This window comes from Nelusetta ayraudi, unplaced genomic scaffold, assembly GCF_046127955.1.
Source record: "Nelusetta ayraudi isolate G7.1 ecotype Tasmania unplaced genomic scaffold, CSIRO-AGI_Nayr_v1 ptg000151l, whole genome shotgun sequence".
Lineage (NCBI taxonomy): Eukaryota > Metazoa > Chordata > Actinopteri > Tetraodontiformes > Monacanthidae > Nelusetta > Nelusetta ayraudi.
This window is the reverse complement of record NW_027466201.1, coordinates 1,835,933-1,855,640: the sequence shown is the minus strand read 5'-3', so window position 1 is coordinate 1,855,640 and position 19,708 is coordinate 1,835,933. Positions and strand designations below refer to the sequence as shown.

Genomic DNA, 19,708 nt, shown 5'->3' with positions numbered 1-19,708 from the left:
ACACCAGCTCTGAACGCACAATAAAATATGTTAACAACCTTTTAATTGCTTTTTTGTGCTCAATTAAACTCGCAGTCAGCTTTGTAAACATTGCATCAGGTTGAGTGCTGAATGACGCCATGAGCTTCCCCTGAGACTGGGAGAAAGCTAAGCAAGGCTACATGTAAGTGAGTGACATAAAGTAGAGCAGATATATTTGCCAAGTTAATAGAAAATTCCTTTCATCGCTCTTTTCTTCCAGTGATATTGAGTAATATTCAGTAATATGAGTCTCTGCACTTTATACATAGAGTTGAGCTGGAAAAAAGAATTAACAAGAGACCATCCTTCACTCCGTCTGCTGGTTCCGAATGTGTATAATGAAACACAAAGGTCTAAAGACTGTCCCTTTATGACATCACAAAGACAAGTGATACCCACCACTGGTTAGTTGGTGACAACCTGCCCATTCAGACTCATTCAGCCCTCCGAGACCCAACTCGAGGTCTCTTGTGTTGCGTTCAGACTGCAAGCAAATCTGATTCAAATCAGATTCCAAATCCAATTTTTATTTTTTAAGGCTGACTGTCTACACTGTTTTTAGCAAGAGTCCAAATGGGATCTGGCTCTGTTCACACTGGGCCACATTACTGACTGATCTGATAGGCCATCCGGTTTCAATCTGGATGAGCTAAAAATCAGATATTTGGCAGGCAGTCTGAACCGAGGCATTGTTGTTCTCCCAAACACACAGAAGCTAATAGCAAAGCACTCGTTTTAGCAGGATGCTAACGGTGCTTTTTTGCTGGGAGGCTACCAACAGAGGTCTAAATGCGGTGTCTGGGCAGGGCTACACACTCAAGTGGAAGATGACAAAGGAGGATCCAATAAGAAGATTCTCCAGGCGGTTTGGGGTTAAGTGGGGTCGTTTGGGCGGCGGCTGGCCAGGTCAGCGAACAAGGGTGGGCCCGAGGAGACGAATAAAAGAAGCTCGTGTCAGCGCTTTCATATTCGTCGATTTATCACAAGCCATTCAGTGCGTTTAATAAAGCATAATCGATGACCCCGACTCTGTGTGACGACAGCAGATATCCATTTCCTTCCTTGCAAAAGTGAGAGATACTACCTTTGTTTTGGCGCAGGTGAAAATTAGTTATCCAGTAATCCAGCTTCCCGCAGCCTAAAGTGACACTCTCAGATTGCCTCTCAGATTTTTTCAGACCACCAAAGTGCGTACAAGTCGCACATTGAAGTGAAACAGGCTCAGACACCCACATTTGTCACCGAAAGCTATTTAAAACAGTTCCAAGAAGTCGAAGTCGCTCCAACCACCCCACCCTCCGTCACCCTCCGCCAACTGTTCGCTAAATGCTCTGCTGCTATAAATACACAATGTAACTGATGTGTTCCGTCATCATTTGTGGCGGCGCCTACCCGCCGCGCGTGTGCGAGCGTGTGTGCAGACGTACGTGCTGGAAGCAGCTGCGCACGCTGGGCTCGATGTTGGAGCCACCGAAGGCGGCCACCTCGCCCAGCTGCCTCGGGATCTGGATGGCTTCGTGGAGCAGCAGGCCGAGCTGCCGCTGGTCGCACGTGTCGCCCGCCGACGCCACCTGGCTGAAGAGGCCTGAGCGGGGAGGAAGAGTCAGGAGGAGAGGGAGGGAAGAAAATTAGGGACGGGGAATTAGACGGGAGCATCAAAGCGCGCAGGTGGGATTTCCAAAGTAAAAGGCGTCGACGCTAAATCTCCTAGGATGGCGAAGACGTCGAAGTGAGGGAGGAGGAGAGACGACGGCGTTTCATCTCCCCGTCTTTCTTCTCGGGTTGCCAGACTCCTCCGTCGCTAATCTGCCTCTCCCGGGCCTCCCAGATCTTCACTACGTCTTTCCAGATATCGATTCGGGGCGGGGGGGGGCGGGGCAAATTGGACGTGGACGCCTGCCCAGGTTGGGCCTGTTAACACTTTGACAAATGTGTGGGTTCCATTAGGTCTTACAGCGCCGAGCAAAATGTATTAGACCGCCCGTCATAAAAACAAAGAGAAAAAAATAAATGCTTTCTAATAGCGGTAATATTTCAGAAAAGTTGGGTAAAAATAACACATTTTCTAATGTATTTGGCAAAAAAAACTACTTGACACCGAAAATAAATTGTCCTTTGAATTCATCCTGTTAAATGCTAAATTTCTCTAAGAAGTGAGAAATTAATCAAGGGGAGCTTTCAACCACTGAAACTAATACTTCGACTCAGTAATGCAAGTGGTAGTGAACTTTCATGGACAACAATACCAATCAGATTTTAGCATGAGAATAATCAATTTGGTGAAAGAGTTCCAGCGTCCCGGTGTCTTAACCAAAACAGATGCTAATTAATGAATGCTATTCATTTAGTTCAGCAGCGGCATAAACCTCGGACTGGGTGGCGGTTAAATAATTAGTTCAGTATTGTCTATGGGAATTGTTCACTACTTTTTCAGACATTTGGCAAGAGAAACGGTTCATTTTGCATTTCACTGCGCTTCCATTGATTGCGGCTGTGCGAATGTATGGAGGTGGTTCATCAAGACGATCGGTGCTGCATTCATATGACTTTTTTTGTTTGTTTGGTAAGTTGTCGTTACAGGAAAAGGAAGATGAAGAAATAGAAGAAGAAAAAGAAGCGACGATCATTGAAAAGCGAGGAGAGGAAAAGATTCAAAACTTTGTTTGCTTCGTGTCCTCATTCCAGGGGTGACGTCACCGACTCCTCGTTCCAGACTCACGTTATCTTGTTTTGGTCAACTGCCACATCATTTCTATGACGTCCATGAAGGCACTGATCATCGTTATTATTTCCTCGCTCTGTTCTTACTCATCCCTGCTGACAGTTTGAGTTGAGTTCTCGAGCAAAAAACATTTCCTTATTCGCCGCGTTGACATTTTGGAGGCTTTTTGTTTCATCGGAGGTGGTTTTCTTTCTGTTGAGTAATAAGAAGCCGCTGTCACACCTCCGTCCTCCTGACATGTTCAGCTGAAGGAGGCCAAAGAGAAGATAATGACTTGTCTTTGTGCTCCGCCTTCGCTCCACTTTAGACTCGACACGAGGCCTGGCCTCGTGTGTGTGTGTGTGTGTGAGAACGTATTACTGGAGAAAAAAAAAAAAAAGAAAAAAAAATGGCCATAACATGTTCCTGACCCCGGTCTGAAAAGCGCCTAATGTGTGATCTGAAAGATGCCCCGTCCACGGCCGTCATTTCGTGTTCTTTCTCACCGAACCACCCAGTGTCACAACTGTGCATTTTTTTTCGTGCTCACGCTCGCTCGTGTGTGTGTGTGTGTGTGTATGTAAAACAATAGGCGCAGAAATGACAGCTCCAAAGCAGCAACGGAGGGAGGGCGCACTCAGGCGTGCATGATAGCCCTCTCCGGCTAATAGGAAGTGCCAGTGGAACGAATAGGTTCAGGCGTGCCGTGGCAGGAGGAAGGGAGGGAGGAAAGGAATGGAGGAAGGAAGGATAAGTAGATAGGCGGCGGAAGAGAAAGAGGCAGAAACGACGCCGTCCTCCCAGAGCGACTATTTGCTCTGCCTAAATCCTCCAAAAATAAATCAGGGAGGGGAAAATGAAATAAAGAAAAGGGCAAAAAGCGCGGGAGGTCTCTTATCCAATTAGAAGGGGCCGTTCCGCCGCTGTCTACCTCCCCATGACTTTGATTAACACTGCTGGGACGGCGGCCACGGCGGAGACCTGACTGGGCAGCAGGGGATATTTCACCCTCTCACCGGTACTTACATTTGTATTTCTCCTCCAGGTGTCCCTTGCAGAGCGACAGCAAACCGATCTTCATGGACTGGACGCGGATCTTTCCGCTGCGACCACTGCAGAGAACACAAACACAGCACAAACACAGACGTCACGTCAGTTCTCCTTCACTTCGCTCTGGTGCGCGTCTGCACGACGGCTTTTAGATCATATGTGAATTTGGAGGCGCATCATCGTGCATCATGCGCTTCTCCGGGCGGACGGAGACGTCTGGGACACGCGAGCGCGAAGCTCCGGAGCGTTTAGCTAACCACATTTGTATTGAGCTTAAATGAATGCAGCACTTGCAAAATCGAATTGGAACGCCGGCCTGAGACTCGCTGGTGCACAAATGATGCTTAAGGAAAGGAGAGAAGAAAAGAGGCTGGTACGAAAATAGCACGTCTGTCCGGGAAGATACACAACAAAGAGCAGAAATAATTTAATATCCAATAATATTGCACGCAGGAGGGCGTCCCAATTGCTAATCACTCTGTACAAAAGCATTGTATCATTTTCTTTCCTCACAAACTCAACATTTAGGCCGCCACTTTGATTGCCGACACTTATGGTCAGGGGTGGGACTCCACTTCATCCCCCCGCATCTTCTAATTCCAAATAATTCCCTGCACAGCAACGTTTTAATGTTTCCTGACGGCTAACGAGCTTAGCGTTTGCACAAACCCTCCCACCTGCAAAATTAATTATCTGCGTCTCCAAAAATTTGTCTGAAAGGCAACAAAAGCTCTTTTTGATGCAGCAAGTGTAGGTAGAAAAATCCTCAGCGCTCAGGTGATACATCAGATTAAATACTGTTTTTAATTTTGCTGCTTGGATAAAAAAAAAATACACTTTGCGATGAATTTCTATTTTTAGCAAGCTGTGCTGTTAAACTGCTTACTGTTGTGTGTTGGAGAAGTTTGTGTCTGTGCCCAGCAAAATAAAAGCGATATTTCTAAAGTTTCAACATTGCTGTCAAGAATGGTTGTTTTATTTGTGGTCTTTGATTACATGTAAAAAATATTCCGTCTCCTCCTCCGTCCAAACATATCGCCCCATTTTCACTTGAAGTGAACTGGTCACGTGACCACATGCGTCACGTCCAATGACCCAGAAATGCGAAAAAGGTTGCATTATATCTCTATATTGATACATCTGAAAAACCACCTCATGAGTGGGTCAAGAAAGAGGTTTTTCAAAATTTAGGTGCTTCCTTTAACAGTTTTTTACTGCGATATTTGGGTTTTGCGCAATTCTAGGGGTAATAGAAATGCAGCTTATAAAAGCAAAAAACTACAATGAGTATTTGGTCGGATAAAATCTGCAATTGTAAACTACAACATCGAGTTTTGCTACAATACACAGTGAATTCTGTCAAGACATTCTGAAGGACGATAAATCCTGTTATCCCCTTTATCTCGCTCGCGTTCGTACATGAAGCCCACGGGAGAGGAGAAAGACACACACAAATTCCGCGACGGGAAAACAACGTACGTGTCGTAAACATTGAGCAGCCAGTTGAGGCACATGTCCACGCAGAGCGGCACGTTGACAAGGTCCTTGTGCTCCTGCTCCAGGCCGTCGTAAACGGACGTCAGGCAGTTGATGATGTCGGGGACGCTCAGCAGCTGGTTGTTGTTCGTCAGCCTGTGCTGCTCGAAGGTGTACTCGGCCACGTTCAGGCGCAACAGGTCCACTGCGGGGCAAGAGGCGAGGTGAAAGAAGAGAGGAACAAGGAGGGAAAAGGTTAAGATCAAGAGGAACGGGGAGGTAAAAAGAAAAAAGAAAAGATCCGTTGCAGAAAAAGGGCAGGTCAAATCCATTCGTTGCCTCTCTGACATGTTATTTGAACTTTCCAAACTCTCACCTTTTTTTCCCCTACATTGTTAAAAATTCTGAAGTGAATGAGCGGAGCAAAAAAATGGAACACGTTATTTATGGAAGCACTTTGAAGCATAGGGTTGATTGATACTTTGTCCAAAATAGCTCAAAACAACAAAAAGGGAACATCTGCCATGGAGAGCAGAGGGGGCGGGGCAGGGGAGGGGAGACGGATCATTGTGTTGAAATATTAATAGGACGGGGGGGGGTCGAATTCAAAAGGACAAACTGGGGGAACGTGTGAAAGAGTCAGACAGAGAGTTCCACCTTCTGTTAATTCAGGGCGCCGGCAATCAATTTATAGTTCCTGGAAATAAGGAGGTGGGGAAAGGATGAAACACAACCAGCTAATTAATTCTTCAGGGACGACAATGTTATAAGCGCATGATCCAACTGCCGGAAACACACAACTCGTCGAAAAGCATGTGGATGTGCATTCACCTGCAGGTGACCAGTGGAGAATGTTTTAATTACGCAAGGACTTGTGTAATAAACAACACTAAAAATATGGAACCAGTTCTGACACTAATTAAGTTTGGTTGACTTTTTTGGGAAAAGCAATTATCTCCCTGCAAATCAGCCACCGCGTGTTTTCCATTTCTGTGTTTGTTTTTGTTTGATGACTCCAATCAAATTGGGCCAAGCGCACGTCCTTGTGGAGCTCCTGATCCTGACACAGGCAAAGTGACCAAACAGACTATATAAACATTCTCCTATTATGTTGAATCTCGCTCAAGAGGAGACCCAGTGACGTGAGACAAGGGATAATTGTTTCAGTGAAGCACAGACCCCTCGGCTGCTCGCCCCTGCATCCCTTCCTCTGGCTCGGAATCGTGTCCCTCTTGAAAAATCATTTCTGTGCCGCCTCTCCTCCCTCCTTAATCCCCCCCCCCCCCCCCGTCCCACCACCACCACCACCACCCTCCTCTTTTTCTTTGCACGCCCCTGTGGCTCCCTTGCTCCCTACGAAATAACTAATTACTGGGGTGCATCCATGTGGAGCAGGGGGGACAAAAAAAAGGGGAAAAAAAAAAAATCGCCCAGCAGCCGCCGTTTTCCAGAAACCTCTTCTTCTGACTTTGCTCTCGGACTTTTACGCCGCCGAGGAGGTTGTGGCACGTTCACGCTAATGCAGCGGAAGCTCATTTGTGCTTTGAGAGCCCCCTTGGCGTGGACTTAACCCAATTAGACAGTTTTATACAATCCAGGTCATGTGTGGTAGGATACACACAGAGACGTGCAAATATTGTCCATATAGTAGCGCGCAGGTCTGCCAGCACGGACTATTCACAAATCCGTGCAATAGCAGCTGATACGCCTACGCGTTTGTGTGTGCCTTTGTGTGCGTGCATGCTTTTCGTGGGGTTGTGGCTGTTCTAATCTTGCCGCCGAAATTGAATTGTGTTGTTGAAATTGCTCAGTAAATAGTAAGTAGAGTAAAAAAAAAAAAGAAAGAAAGAAAGAAATTGCTGGGAGTAATGTATTGCTATCGCCAAGCACGCACACACACACACATCTGCAATCTGCAGGGCAATAGCAGATACTGTACCCAAATGCTGCAAATCATTCCAGCTAATTAACGACCAACAAACTACAATATTACGCTCTGGATTATTCAGGTGCATGGGCCGCGGCGTGCGCACGCACGTGCACACGCGCGCACATGTGCAACAGAAAAGCACCAGGGCGTAATAGAGAGGCGGGGTCTCACAGCGTTAGCTGGTGTAATAATACCGGCGGCTGGTTAATACCCAACATTCGCGGGCTATTACCACCGCAGCCGAGACGGGCTGATTAAAGAAGTCGTCTCGATCGTCACGCTCGCCGTTGCACACGTGGCTGATTCTCAGCGGCGGCCGTCGGGAAAAAACGTTGTGCAGTAAACCCCACCTGTTTACGACAAATGAGGCCAGGCTTAACAAGGCGAACACGGGCACCAGCTGTGAATGTTAATTTGAAAGGGGAAAAAAAAAGAACACGTGCACGCACGCACACACACACACACAAACAGATGGAGAGCGTGTGTGTCATTTTGAAAGGCGAAATATCTTTGGCTGCCGCTCTGGTTTGGCACACTGGTCTGGCAGAGCTTCAAATCACAACTTCATCCCGTTTTCCAGACTTCAAAAGAGGCAAACCGAGGCTGCAGGTATTAAGGTGTGTGTGTGTGTGTGTGTGTGTGTGTGAGTGAGTTACTCACAGCAAAGAGCTTTCTGTAGCCGGCGGATCTTCATGGCAGTCCGATAAGCCGAGAACCTCACATTGTTCAGGTCGGCTGCAGGCAGATAAAAGGGCAGACAGACGGTGAGAAAACACACATTCGTAAAATCAGAAACCTGCCAAAAGAGGAATCTGCCTGAGTGTTTGTTGTCGCCAGCGAGGACTGAGGGGAGCTAAGTCGGGGGAGCTGTGTAATTTTTACCCCGGTCCCCCTCGAAATTCACGGTCGGCCACCTTGAAGGGACGGACGCATGCGTGTGGATTCCATTTGAAAGCGACATCAACAACACACAAGTACGCAATTTGAGTTTAAATGAGGTAAAACATAGATAAGAAATTCAGCCAGGGGTAAAACTCAGTCATGAGGTAGAACATGGTTTGTGCTATTAAAGTTCCTGAATATATCATACAAAATATAATGTGTCATGTCTCTCATCTGAGCATCATCACTGACATGAGACGTGAGTACCGCAACACCAAACACAAAGCAGGAATCCAATCTAATTGGAATCAATTTTTTTTCCTACTGTGTGTGTCTCTGAGAGGACGAACGGAAGCGTAAAGTAAGAAGGTTGTGGGTTTGATTCCCAATGGCACCTTTTGGGAATGGAGATGGCCTGTTCTGCCTGTGTCTGTTGTGTTACAATCACATATTAAAGGGGCCCTATAATAAAAAAAAACATTACTAGCACACCAACTAAGGCAGCAAGTGCGAAAAAGGACTTGTCTTGCTGCAGTAAAATGAGCCGTTCAGATTTTGCTCCACTTCCTACATCACAAGTTGAGCTGATTATCACAGTGATGCCTCTGCAGGCGTTTGTCTCTTTTAAATGTGGGCGGAGCTTAACCATAGCGCTCGTAGCCATCTTCCCCGCTAGCTAGCACTAGCAAGTACAGTAAGTGACTGGAACTGGCCAATCACAAGTGGAGTGAGCTGTTCTAAGGCGGAGCCACGGATGCAACAATGCAACAACTTGCAGCTGGTCAAAGCAATGAAAAAAAAAAAAAAAAAACTAGAGAAGAAGAGCAGTAAAGTTCTTTTGTGCTCGACTCGTCTTTGTCTATTTTGTTTCCAGGCAGTTGGGGTTGCCGCAGGGCAGGGACGCACGCCGAGCGTCACCCCCGGTACCAATGAAGGGCTTCGGCACGTGTCGTGAATTCGATCGACTCCTCACCTAGCGACTGGTACAGCTCCGTCATCTTGGGGTGATCCCAGCAGGTCGTCTGCGACTGGTGACTGGGAAAAAGAAACACACAACAACAGAGGAGAAACCATTAGACTGAGGGAAAAACAGTGGTGACGCGCTTCCAATGGGAGCCAGTGACGATACAAACACGCACACAAATACAAACACACACACACACACACAAAACAAGGCAAAAGTGCTCTGAGGACTCAAAGGCAAAAAACAAACACACACTCCGAGCCGTCGCACACCACTGACACACGCAGACGTTGACGGCTTCATTGGGGATTTACACGCTTATTTATTTATCTATTTATTTGATATCCTTGCGCCAATCTGCCAGAGCGCAACATCTGAGGCGCGCGGATCCCGAGTCTCAACTCCCAGTTTACACTGCGGCTTCAAAAAAAAACAACCAGAACAATCTGACAAGGATAAATAAATAAATGAAGAGGCGACACGCTAGAAAGAAAAAGAAAAAAAAAGAAGGCCGATCAAATCAAACGGACGGCGGCGCCTCTCCATTTCCCAGCATGCCGCGACCGCCAATTAGCGTCGGCGTTTTAAAGCTCCGGCTGGTGCGACGTGCACGTGCGTGCGCGCGTCAGGATGACTTCTGAGCGTCGGACGTGTTCTAAGGGACGTTTCTGGAAGGATTTTTTTTTTTTTTTTTTTCCTTCGCTTTGTTTTTTTTGTGAAATGTGAAGTCTGGTTCTGAGCCGGGAGGATCCTCTGTGGGCTTCCGCGCTCGCCGCTGACAGGCAGGAAGTCAGGCGAGAGCCGGAGCGGAGGTACGAGGCTCCCTTCCTCCCAACCTCGCCCCGGCGGTTCATTGTTATTCGCCGGCCGTGCCGACCGATGAGGACGAGGGGGGGGAAGCGGTTAATGCCTGGTGCCCGCCCGAGTAAAGGCCGGGTTGTGTCTTATTTAGACAAGGATACGGAGAGCACGAGTGAAATGACAAGAGAGATTTCAGAGATTCGCCGTTATGTGTGTCAGGGAGGTGGGGTGAAAAAAAGCAAGAAAAGATTCCCCGCTGAGATACAGAAAAAATACAAACCACCAAGGCCAAAAGAATCCTGTAGAGGTTTTTCTGACTGAAGTGCAAGGAAAAAAAAACCCACATCAACTCAACTCAAAGACTGCGAGAAACGTGTCCGTGTGTCATATTTCTTCAACGCGCGAGTCCAGAGGCGGTCTGCGTTTTCATCAAAAGAAAAAAGAAAAAGAAAGAAACAAAGAAAAGCTCGGGAGCTTTTCCTCCGCTTATTCCTTCGGCTCATAAGAGGGGAGTCAACTTTGTCGGCCGCGAGTGTCCTTCAGCGTTCTCCCCTTTGATATGCCGCTCGCGGAAGTCGGCGTCGAAGACATTCGCCACAAAGCTGTTAACAACACGACGGGCAGCGCAGCCGGAGAAACGCTTGACGGCAGGTAAAGAGAGATCAGAGCGTATGAATATTAATGTTTTCAGCCGTCAGATTTATAAAAGCCTCTAAAAGAGACACGCAGAACGTCCCTGATGAGCTTCAAGAAGTGAAACCGCAAAAATCCAGAGATTTTCAATCGTCTTAGTCATGTTCTCAGACTTCGGCTAGTTTGGCTCTTTTCTGGATGATAAAACTGGACTGAGAATGTGAATTGGGACTCATTATCTGGTAGACGCAAGTTTGAAGAAATTAACCAATCAGATGGCAGCAACTGATTGCACTGAAATGCGGTTGAACGTGGTGAGGTTGGTGGTGCCGGACAGGCGGCACATGGTGGTGTAGTCTGTGTGATACGCACGTATATGCTGTGTAACCACGAGAAAAGTTTCCGAATTACCGCACAACCACTAAAAAATGCGCAAAGATACGTAACAGTACGTTGTTTTATTGGACACAACGTTCACTTTCCCGTTGAAAAAATGCGATTAAAAGGATGATTTACATTCTGATCTGTATTTGAGTTAGCCGTTGCTTTAGGGTTTAGCGTGGCTTGAGAGAATTTACTTGTGTTTGGATCACGTTTTGCACTTGATTGCTGAAACTTTCGTTGTTGTTGTTTTTGTAGTAAAAAAAAAAGTAAATTTGATTGTTGGTCGCGTCCAACAGAAAAATAACAGCTTGGCAGCACTTTTCACTCTGAGCAGCAGCACTGATGCTACGTTATCCAAGGACACACTTGTAATGTGTTGGACATGTTCTTTGTCGTTCTGTTTTTTTTGTTAAACCGATGCATTATGCGAGCCGCAGCGTCCCGTCGAAATACGGGCTCGTCAACAAGTCGCACTCGCCTACACGTCACGGAAATAAATAAAAAAATCCACGCTGCACAATGCAAGCGCCTGCCTGACGCACGAGACGATGGGAGAGACAGAGAGCCGCAGCGGGGAGCCCAAACCGAGCTCTCCGTCTCGTCCCCTCCGTTTCATCTCGCTGCCTTCACTCGAAGAAAAGGGAGGATTCTGTCCGACTTCGGTTCTCTGACTAGGATTTATTCTTCTATCGTCCGTATCGCTGCGTCTACTGCCTCCTTTCACTGCCTTCTTTATTCAAATAATAATAATTTTAAAAAAACTCTCTCGCTGCATGAATAACGTCAATGGATACATCACATGGAAGAACTCACAGTGAGAATCTACTGATTAATAATGTGCTCATGACTGGGACTGTGAGCGGAGGACGAAACATGATGGCAGGGCCCAAAGCAAAAGGAAAAGTATATCAGTTAAGCCACCACTGATGGTCTTTATTATTATATTAGAATGTAAAGCGAGTTGTCGGTGGCCAATAAAGCTCCGCTGTCTGCGTCTTATCATTTTAGCCGTTAGTGCAACAGTCCCACTGGCTTTCATTCCAACCATACAGGCTCAATAATACTGGACAAATGAAGATATTAAAAATACTACTTGTTCCAAGAGAAGTCAAAGGTAATGTAAAATCCTGCTGTAAAGCCTAAAGGATGGTTTAGTCTTTTATACCTGGGTGTAACATGTTAAACTAATTTCCACGTTATTTCGACAAACTGCATATTTATTACAAATTTGATCAGTTCAGCTCAATTTACACGAAAGACTCTAGGCTTTCAATGAGAGCAAGTATTGCTTTTTGAATATAATAAGAATAACTGCTTCGCACTTTGATTTCTTATTGGTAATATGACTCGAAGTCGAATCCTGCCAAGGGAGCTTCATCAACTTCCATGGAGCAGGACGGAAGTTGATGAACTCGGAGACAGTAGTGAACCACAGCAACGGGCAATGAACGCTCACGTCTTCCTCCCACCGGCTGAATTGTGATACGACTGGTAGTGCACACACCATTTTACTTCTTAACATCAGCAAATAGCATCTGGGAGGAGGAAACGGCAAAGCAAATGGGGTCATGGAGTCAGGCTATAACTGCAGGTTTTCTTCAGGTTATTTTAAGTTCATATCCAGTCTTTCCAATTACCTCGATTCACTTGCCTCTTTCTGCCATTACTGCAAATATCAGAACGTTGCTAGTAAAAGCCCTCAGAGCTACACCAACAGTATATGGCCTCAGCTCCACTCGACACCCTATCAAATGTGTCTGCGGCTGCAGCCCCTTATAGTCTGCTGCTGGGAGATGGCAATGACAAACACTAGAAAGCGCACTGAATAATCATGAGTGAACAAAAATATATGACGGCATGCAAATCCATCCGAAGAGCCCGAATTATGACAGTAAACAAGATGGGAGAAGATTCCAGGATGGTTTTGTTGACGTTGTTGTTGTTGTTGTTTTCTCGCTGACAAGAGCCTTGAAAGAGTTGTCGGGGAGCATCTCTGACAGCTGAGGACTGATTCACCTCAGCGACAAGCCCAACAGTTCTGGTTTTGCTCTTTAAAACAGGGGTGTCAAACTCATTTTAGTTCACGGGCCACATGGAGGAAAATCTATTCCCTAGTGGGTCGGACTGGTAAAATATGGTAATAATAACGCAAAAATAACAACTTCTGATTGTTTTCTCTGTTTCACTTTGTTCGTGTTGTTTGAGCACTCTGCATCCACTTTCTCTGTTTTGACAGAGACATTTTTGGGCAATGAGGATAGCCAACAGGAGACATTTTCGGACTAAGAGGGTAGCTAATAGGAGACATTTTGGGGCAATGAGGGTAGCTAATAGGAGACATTTTGGGGCAATGAGAATAGCCAATAGCAGACATTTTGGGGCAATGAGAATAGCCAATAGCAAACATTTTGGGGCAATGAGGGCGGCCAATAGACGTGATAGGGTAGGTATAAAGACAACGTAGCTTCGGAGTGGCTGCACTTCTACTACGGTATTAAGTTTGTTTGCGAAGCAGAAACGATATTGCGACATCAAGTGTAGAACAGCAGTTTCTTTCACTGAAAAATTGCAGCTCGTTTTTATACTTGGCAAAATCATCTCGAGGGCCGGGCCGTACGTTTGACACCCCTGCTTTAAAACACTAACCCCTTCGCCTCTCGCTCTGGAAATACCGCCTCTACGCGCGTCGCTCTTTCCCATAACTGAGCCGCCTGCATAATAAATAACGGCGATATCCAGAACACACAAGTCTCAGGCCCGGATGGGGGGGTTCTGTCCCGAGATCTACTTTGCGCCCGTGCTTGGCCTAGATTACCAGGTAGACTGAGAGGTTTACAGATCCGGGCTTAAACCTCCCGAACAGCCTCCTCTGTGAGGATTATCTTGGCGCTATCCCACAACCCCCCCCCCCCCCACAGAGTTGCGACGCGCCATTATTTTAACGCTCGAGATGACAAGAGAGAGGGTGAAAATCTTTGAAGTTTCTCTTCACGTACCGCACGTAACCCGATTTCCCAACATCGGCTGGGATTTAAAAGCCTCCCGCACATCCTGAGCCCCGGCTTCCGGGAACAACCGAACCTCCGAGGGAGGGATGAGGCGTCCCAACCGCGGCACATTCAGGCCACGCAAAAGAAAACCCGGGAAAGAATAGGATACTTTCCCCTAATCTTTGAAGATACGCCGTCGTACTTTATTTCTCACAAAATGGCCGAGAGGCATGCGAGCCCACCCCAGGAGTGCCAGGACGGGTGAAATGGGACAACACGCCGAGGAGCGTGAAGCCGTTTGATTTCCTCCTCAATATGTCGCCTCGGCTCCTCGCGACAGGGGGTGGACGAGCAGCGGTTTTAATCAAGGCCCCTTTTGTCTGGCCAGAGAAAAAAAGAGGCTGGGGAGCCTGAGAGGAGATGAAGGCCGGGCGAGGACAAGGGTTCGGGTGGGAACGATGTGTCAAAAGAGCGGCGCGGGTGTCCCGGGGCTGTCAGAGCACTGAGAGCAACCTGCGATTAGTCCTGATGATGGATTTGGAATTCACTTCTTTTTTTTTTCCCTGGTGGCAAATTAGGCCGGCGTGAGTGTGCAGGGTACACGAGACTGTCCTCTTTTGAAAATAAAATAAAAAAAATAAAAAAAAGACTTAAGATGACAACTTGGAGAGTTGACGGAAAAGTCAGATTCTCTCAAAGGTCCAACCAGCGGAGAGTTCTGTGTCCTTATGCAAGTGTTGTTTTCCTTTTTCTTTTTTTTTTGCCAGGCAGTGTGAGTGCCCTTATGCACATGAGATTTGTTTGCCCGCGTGGGCGGATTCAGCTTCACCGCTTGGGCACATCTGTGATCACAGGCTGTTGCCGACGCTGTGGTGGTTAGAAGCTCAAAGTCGTCTCCCCTGTCTCTGGCTTTCATCTCTGATCCCCGTCTCTCACCGGGCCACGGAACAAAACACAGCACAGGTGTTCCTCCGCCGTCCCGCTCTAAACAGTGCCCCCCCCCAGGTGTCTAAGGTCTTGTCCACACTGGGTGATCAAAAATATATTTTTTTTTCCTTGGGAAAAAAAAAAAATCACTTTGGAAACATCAGATCAAGACATGAAACCACTAAAAGCGCTGCAGAATCTATGCCAGGCCTGTAGGCGGTGCTGTCATGCTGACAGAAAGAAAGAAGAGAAGAAGATGTGGAGGATGCACACATGTAAATAGTGTTAATGTAAGCAAACAGGAATAAATAGACATGGAAGAAAGCGGCAGATATGATTCTGTAATCTGACATTTTTGCTGATGTGGCCGGAGCAAGCGCCGCTGTCTCGGAAAAGATGCATTTAGGTTAAAAAAAAAAACAACAACACTGCACCCACTCAGATCTTCTCTCTGACTCCACCTGTTTTTTAACCCTATTTGACAAAAAATTAAAATGGGCAGCCAGACGTGCAGCTGAAGTTATTAAAGTTACAATTACAAGTGAAAGCTACCCGGGAATTCAGCTATTACCTATTCAAAACGAGGCGATCATGAAGGACTGAATGTAAAATGGGGAGGTGAAATGCCTTGAATTCTAATGGAAAAGAAAGAGGAAAACCTGGGGAGACAACCTCATCGAATCAGTCAGGTACGTGCAAGGAATATGCAGGGGAGTGAGTGATCAAAGACGGGTGGAAAGACTGAAGCAGAAAATTAGCAAATTAAAAGAGTTATATCATTATTGTATCATAAAATAAAATCGCCAACATTAATTCAGGTCTATACACAGCTAAATAAACCGTGGATAGAGATGGGAGGTTGTCAGTTTTAGGTCAAAGATCATGCAACAGTGGAGGGAGACTTGATATTTGATCTCTATCTGATTAAATTAACCCACATGATGGAGAGGTCACGGGCCATAAATGAGTCATGAGGAATCATGAAGTGTGGAGTTTTCCTTCAAAGCTTTGGAGGCATGAATGAACCTGCTTGAAGCCTTCGACAGATGGAGCCTCAGACAGGAGCGAAAAAAAAGGGAGATTACGTGATCACACTAATTTTTGATCTCCGAAAAAAAAAGAAAGTGGTATGACAACATTTACTGCTGGAATTCACATTGACCTTCCAGAAACTAGCTCTATTACCTCCAGTTAGGACCACTGAGCACACGTGTCCTTTAAATCGCAGCTTTAAATCGACTGTGATTATTTTAAGGCATTCGGCACATGGTAGCTCTAAATTCAAGCACAGTTGCCATGTTGCTTAGCCTGCTCGGAAACAACAAAGTCAGTCTTCTATTCCTCCGGAAGCACGGCATTTTATACCATTATTATGCAGATGACTGCCAGATCTATGTTCCCCTTAAAAAGGCTGATTCCTTCTCGCTTGAGCCACTGCTAAATTCCTTGGATGACGTCGAGGCCTGGATGGCTGGAAACTTTTTACATTTAATGAGAAAAAGTCAGAAGTGATGGCACCGTGACCTCCCCGGTCGACCTGGGCTCCTTGGCGCAGTGCGCCACACCCACTGTTAACGATCAGGGGATAAAAGTGGACGCGGACTTAAAGTTTGACAGCCAGACTAGAGCTGTGGTAAAAACGAGCTTCTCAAGGCGGTTAAGGCAGCCGGCAAAAATAAAACCTGACTGACTCTGAGCTTCTGCACCCCTACGCACCCAGCCGATCTCTCAGGCCAGCTGACCAGAGGGGACCAAGCATTCTCTGTTGTTGCACAGAAATGTGTATTTATTATGTCCTATGTGTCGTATCCTTTGTTTTAATATGTATATTTCAATGTAACCTTTGTGTTTATTTAAATTGTGGATTGGATTCTCTTCAGCTGATACCAAAGCTGAAAAAAACACAACCTTAGCAGCAAGATAATTTAGCAGAACATGATCTTAAAGAGGCTCACAAGCATCATCTCCCGTCAGATATGCAGACATGTCTTTGCTTCGTATGCTATCAAACCGGCTTTAAGGGACATGAAAAGTGCTGAAAAATTGCGATGTAGTCTTATGTGTAACACCCATGAATCCACCAGACTCTTCTGCTCTCACGTATAGATGTCAATACAGTGCAACAAAGGTATTTTCGATTCGCCACCCCCCCAAACACCCACTTCCTGCACGGCAAACACCGTTTTCGACATCATCTCCTGCTCGCCGCGCTCCCGATGCATAATCGCGTGCAGTGATGACTTACACAAAAGTGGCGTACACAAACAACACGTACAAACACAAAACACAGACAATTCCGACGTGGCTGGCGGAGCAATTTCTCGCCACTTACTTGATGTAATACGGGACCTTATTCTGGGAAACGGCGCGCTGCCAGGGGAGCTCCACAGATGCTGCACACACAAGAGGAGGAAGAGAGACAGAAATGCATAATCAAAGAAATAAAAAAAACATTTGAATGAAGATTGCAATGTTCGACTGTGCACTACAGTAATCCGTTCAGTGTCTGCGGCTTGTTTGAAATCATCTGCATTGTTTTTGTCGCCCTTCTATATTACCATTGCCAGGCCACTTTACTGTGGATGAAATTGGGGGGGGGGAGAAACAAAGACTTTGCCTTCTATTGGTTGCAAGTTAAAAATAAAAACCACAACAACAATAAAAACAATCGCAAGGGGGATGTTAAAAAGTGGGTTCAGGCAGAGGGGAATAGAACAGAAAGTGTGCATGAAAATTTAACAGAAAAGTTGGAAAGTGGAGTTTTAGTGTATCTGGGCAAAATGGACAAAGGAGGAAATATAAACCTGTAAGATGGAACTTTACACGATACATTGGGACCATTGTTTTTTTTTACGTGTCATAACACACATAAAGCAAGTTCAAGTTGTGCAAGTTAGTTGGAAAACTTTTTTGTGTAACCAACCTAATGGAAATGACTATGTGTACTTTTGAATTTTGATTTGATTTGATAGCTTTATTTCGATTTTGCGACACATGCTCTTTCAGATCAAGACAAATTTTCACCAAAAAAAAGGAAGAAAACAAAGACGGTGGGGAAAAAAGAAAATAAGCAAAAGGGTCGTTTGTTTACTCCGAAAACTGTGAATGACATCACCGGAGGATTAAAAATGACATCTGGAGAAAGCTGTCAAAAAAAAAAAACACCAAAAAAGCAAAACCATCCAGCCGCTGGGATAACGCGCCACAGGCATGAAAATAAATAAATAAACAAAAATAAAGCAAACGGTGGCTGATTTATCGCCCTCCCACGTCCCCTCCTCCCCGACACGGATCTCTCAGATGGAGATGAAAAGACAGTAAGAGAAAGAGATTACGGCTCGATTTGGAGGAGTACACGAGATGCAGAGGGCCAGATAAGGACGCCGCGCTCTATTGATCCCCAGGGGAATATTAAGCCAGTGGTGTAATGAAAGCACCAGCCCCCGTGCGCGCGCGTGCATGCGTGTGTGTGTGTGTGTGTGTGTGTGTGATGGATGGAGTAGATAGTGTCACAGAGAACAGGGAGATGAAAGAGGAGACTGTTTAGTCGCACGGAGCGCTTGTAAAAAAAAAAAAAAAGAGAGAGCAAGAAAAGACAAAATACTTGGAGCGGAGCTTCCGGGGTAGAATTTGTGTGCGCGATGAACACCTGCTCCGAGCCGCGACGGCGCTGCGCTCGTTTTTTGACCTCGCAGCAGGCGAAAAGAAAAATCAGACGGCGCGCTGGGAGGGCACCAGCGCCTGCACGACTGCAGGAAATTACAGGAAAGAGGAAGATATCGGAGGAGGGAGCCCGTCTGCTTTTGTTCATAGTTGTGATTTTTTTCTTTCTTTTATTTTTTTTTTTTGCTCAGGTCCGCCTGGACTCGTCCCTCTCAGCTAATGAAAAGTCTAACAAGTCAATAAAAGGAGGCAGCGGGCAAAGATTCACAACTGGGGAAAATTGGTTCCAAAGTTAAATATGTAGGCTGTGTTTTAGACCAATTTTTACGTCTATATTTTCCCCCCCTCCAGTCTCGAGTGAAGCAACCGCGCACGGCGATCGACGCGAAACCTTTTTTTCGGATTTCAGGAAAACTACATTTTTAGCATACACGCTGTTCGCCAGAAAATATCAGATACCAGTTCGCTCCCTGTGACATCACAAAGGGAGGGTGGGGGTGGGGGGGTGGGTTTCGGCACACGCTTTCTGCATTTTTCCATCTCTGATCTCTTCGACTGACTGACAGACACGTTGCGTCTACTCACTGGACAGGAAGTGCTGGGAGGCGGGGCCAAAGTCTCTGTGGGCTTCCTGCAGCAGCTTCAGCCTGTCGTCCACGGCCACCTGGGAGAAAGGAGGTCATCATATTACGGCAGGCGCCTCAGCCACTGAGAGACACAACAACCATCTACGCCGAGAGCAAAACAAAAAATTGGCTTGTAAAGATGAACAGCGGCTTCATTCGAGCGTAGTGTGTTCCCTATTTAACTCTCAGGCGTGCTTCCTTTAAAGACGGTGGCTCAAGATGGTAGCTAACTGTTAGCAAGAGCCTTATTGCTCTATGTATATTCTCATATATATATATATATGAGAAGGGTAGGAAAATCAAATTACTTTGATTGTACTGCGAGTTTACACTTTTATGGGCAGTATGTTAAGATTTTACCAATCTAAAAATCATTCATATCACTCATTGAGTTAACAGAAATGATGCCGCCTGGTTGTGAATTAGTCAAATCCGTTATCCCGATGGCGACACAGTGGAAACTAATTAGGCCGACGTGAGATCGTTCAAACTGGGGGGGAACTGAATGTTTTAAAAAAAAATAAAATAATGGGTCCCTTTGTTGGATCAGAGCGACGGCCTCGAGCTGGCCGAGAGGAAAAGGTGACGAGGGGTCTCGCCGTGGGGAACTTTGGATGTCATCATAGAGGGAGAATTAAGCAGGCGGGAAATATGGAACCG

At 46.2% G+C, this 19,708-nt stretch overlaps 1 protein-coding gene across 10 annotated transcripts in view; it reads right to left on the bottom strand.

The window, feature by feature from the left end:
- Positions 1-19,708, bottom strand: part of utrn (utrophin) — a 174,958-nt gene that overhangs the window by 34,797 nt on the left and 120,453 nt on the right. For all 10 annotated transcript variants that reach the window (XM_076013511.1, XM_076013516.1, XM_076013512.1 and 7 more), the window contains 7 exons: positions 19,008-19,086; positions 17,092-17,152; positions 9,034-9,095; positions 7,839-7,913; positions 5,252-5,453; positions 3,749-3,834; positions 1,449-1,606 (listed from right to left, as the gene is read on the bottom strand). In XM_076013511.1, coding sequence (XP_075869626.1) covers positions 1,449-1,606; positions 3,749-3,834; positions 5,252-5,453; positions 7,839-7,913; positions 9,034-9,095; positions 17,092-17,152; positions 19,008-19,086 — 723 coding nt within the window. The remainder of the gene's footprint in view (positions 1-1,448; positions 1,607-3,748; positions 3,835-5,251; positions 5,454-7,838; positions 7,914-9,033; positions 9,096-17,091; positions 17,153-19,007; positions 19,087-19,708) is intronic.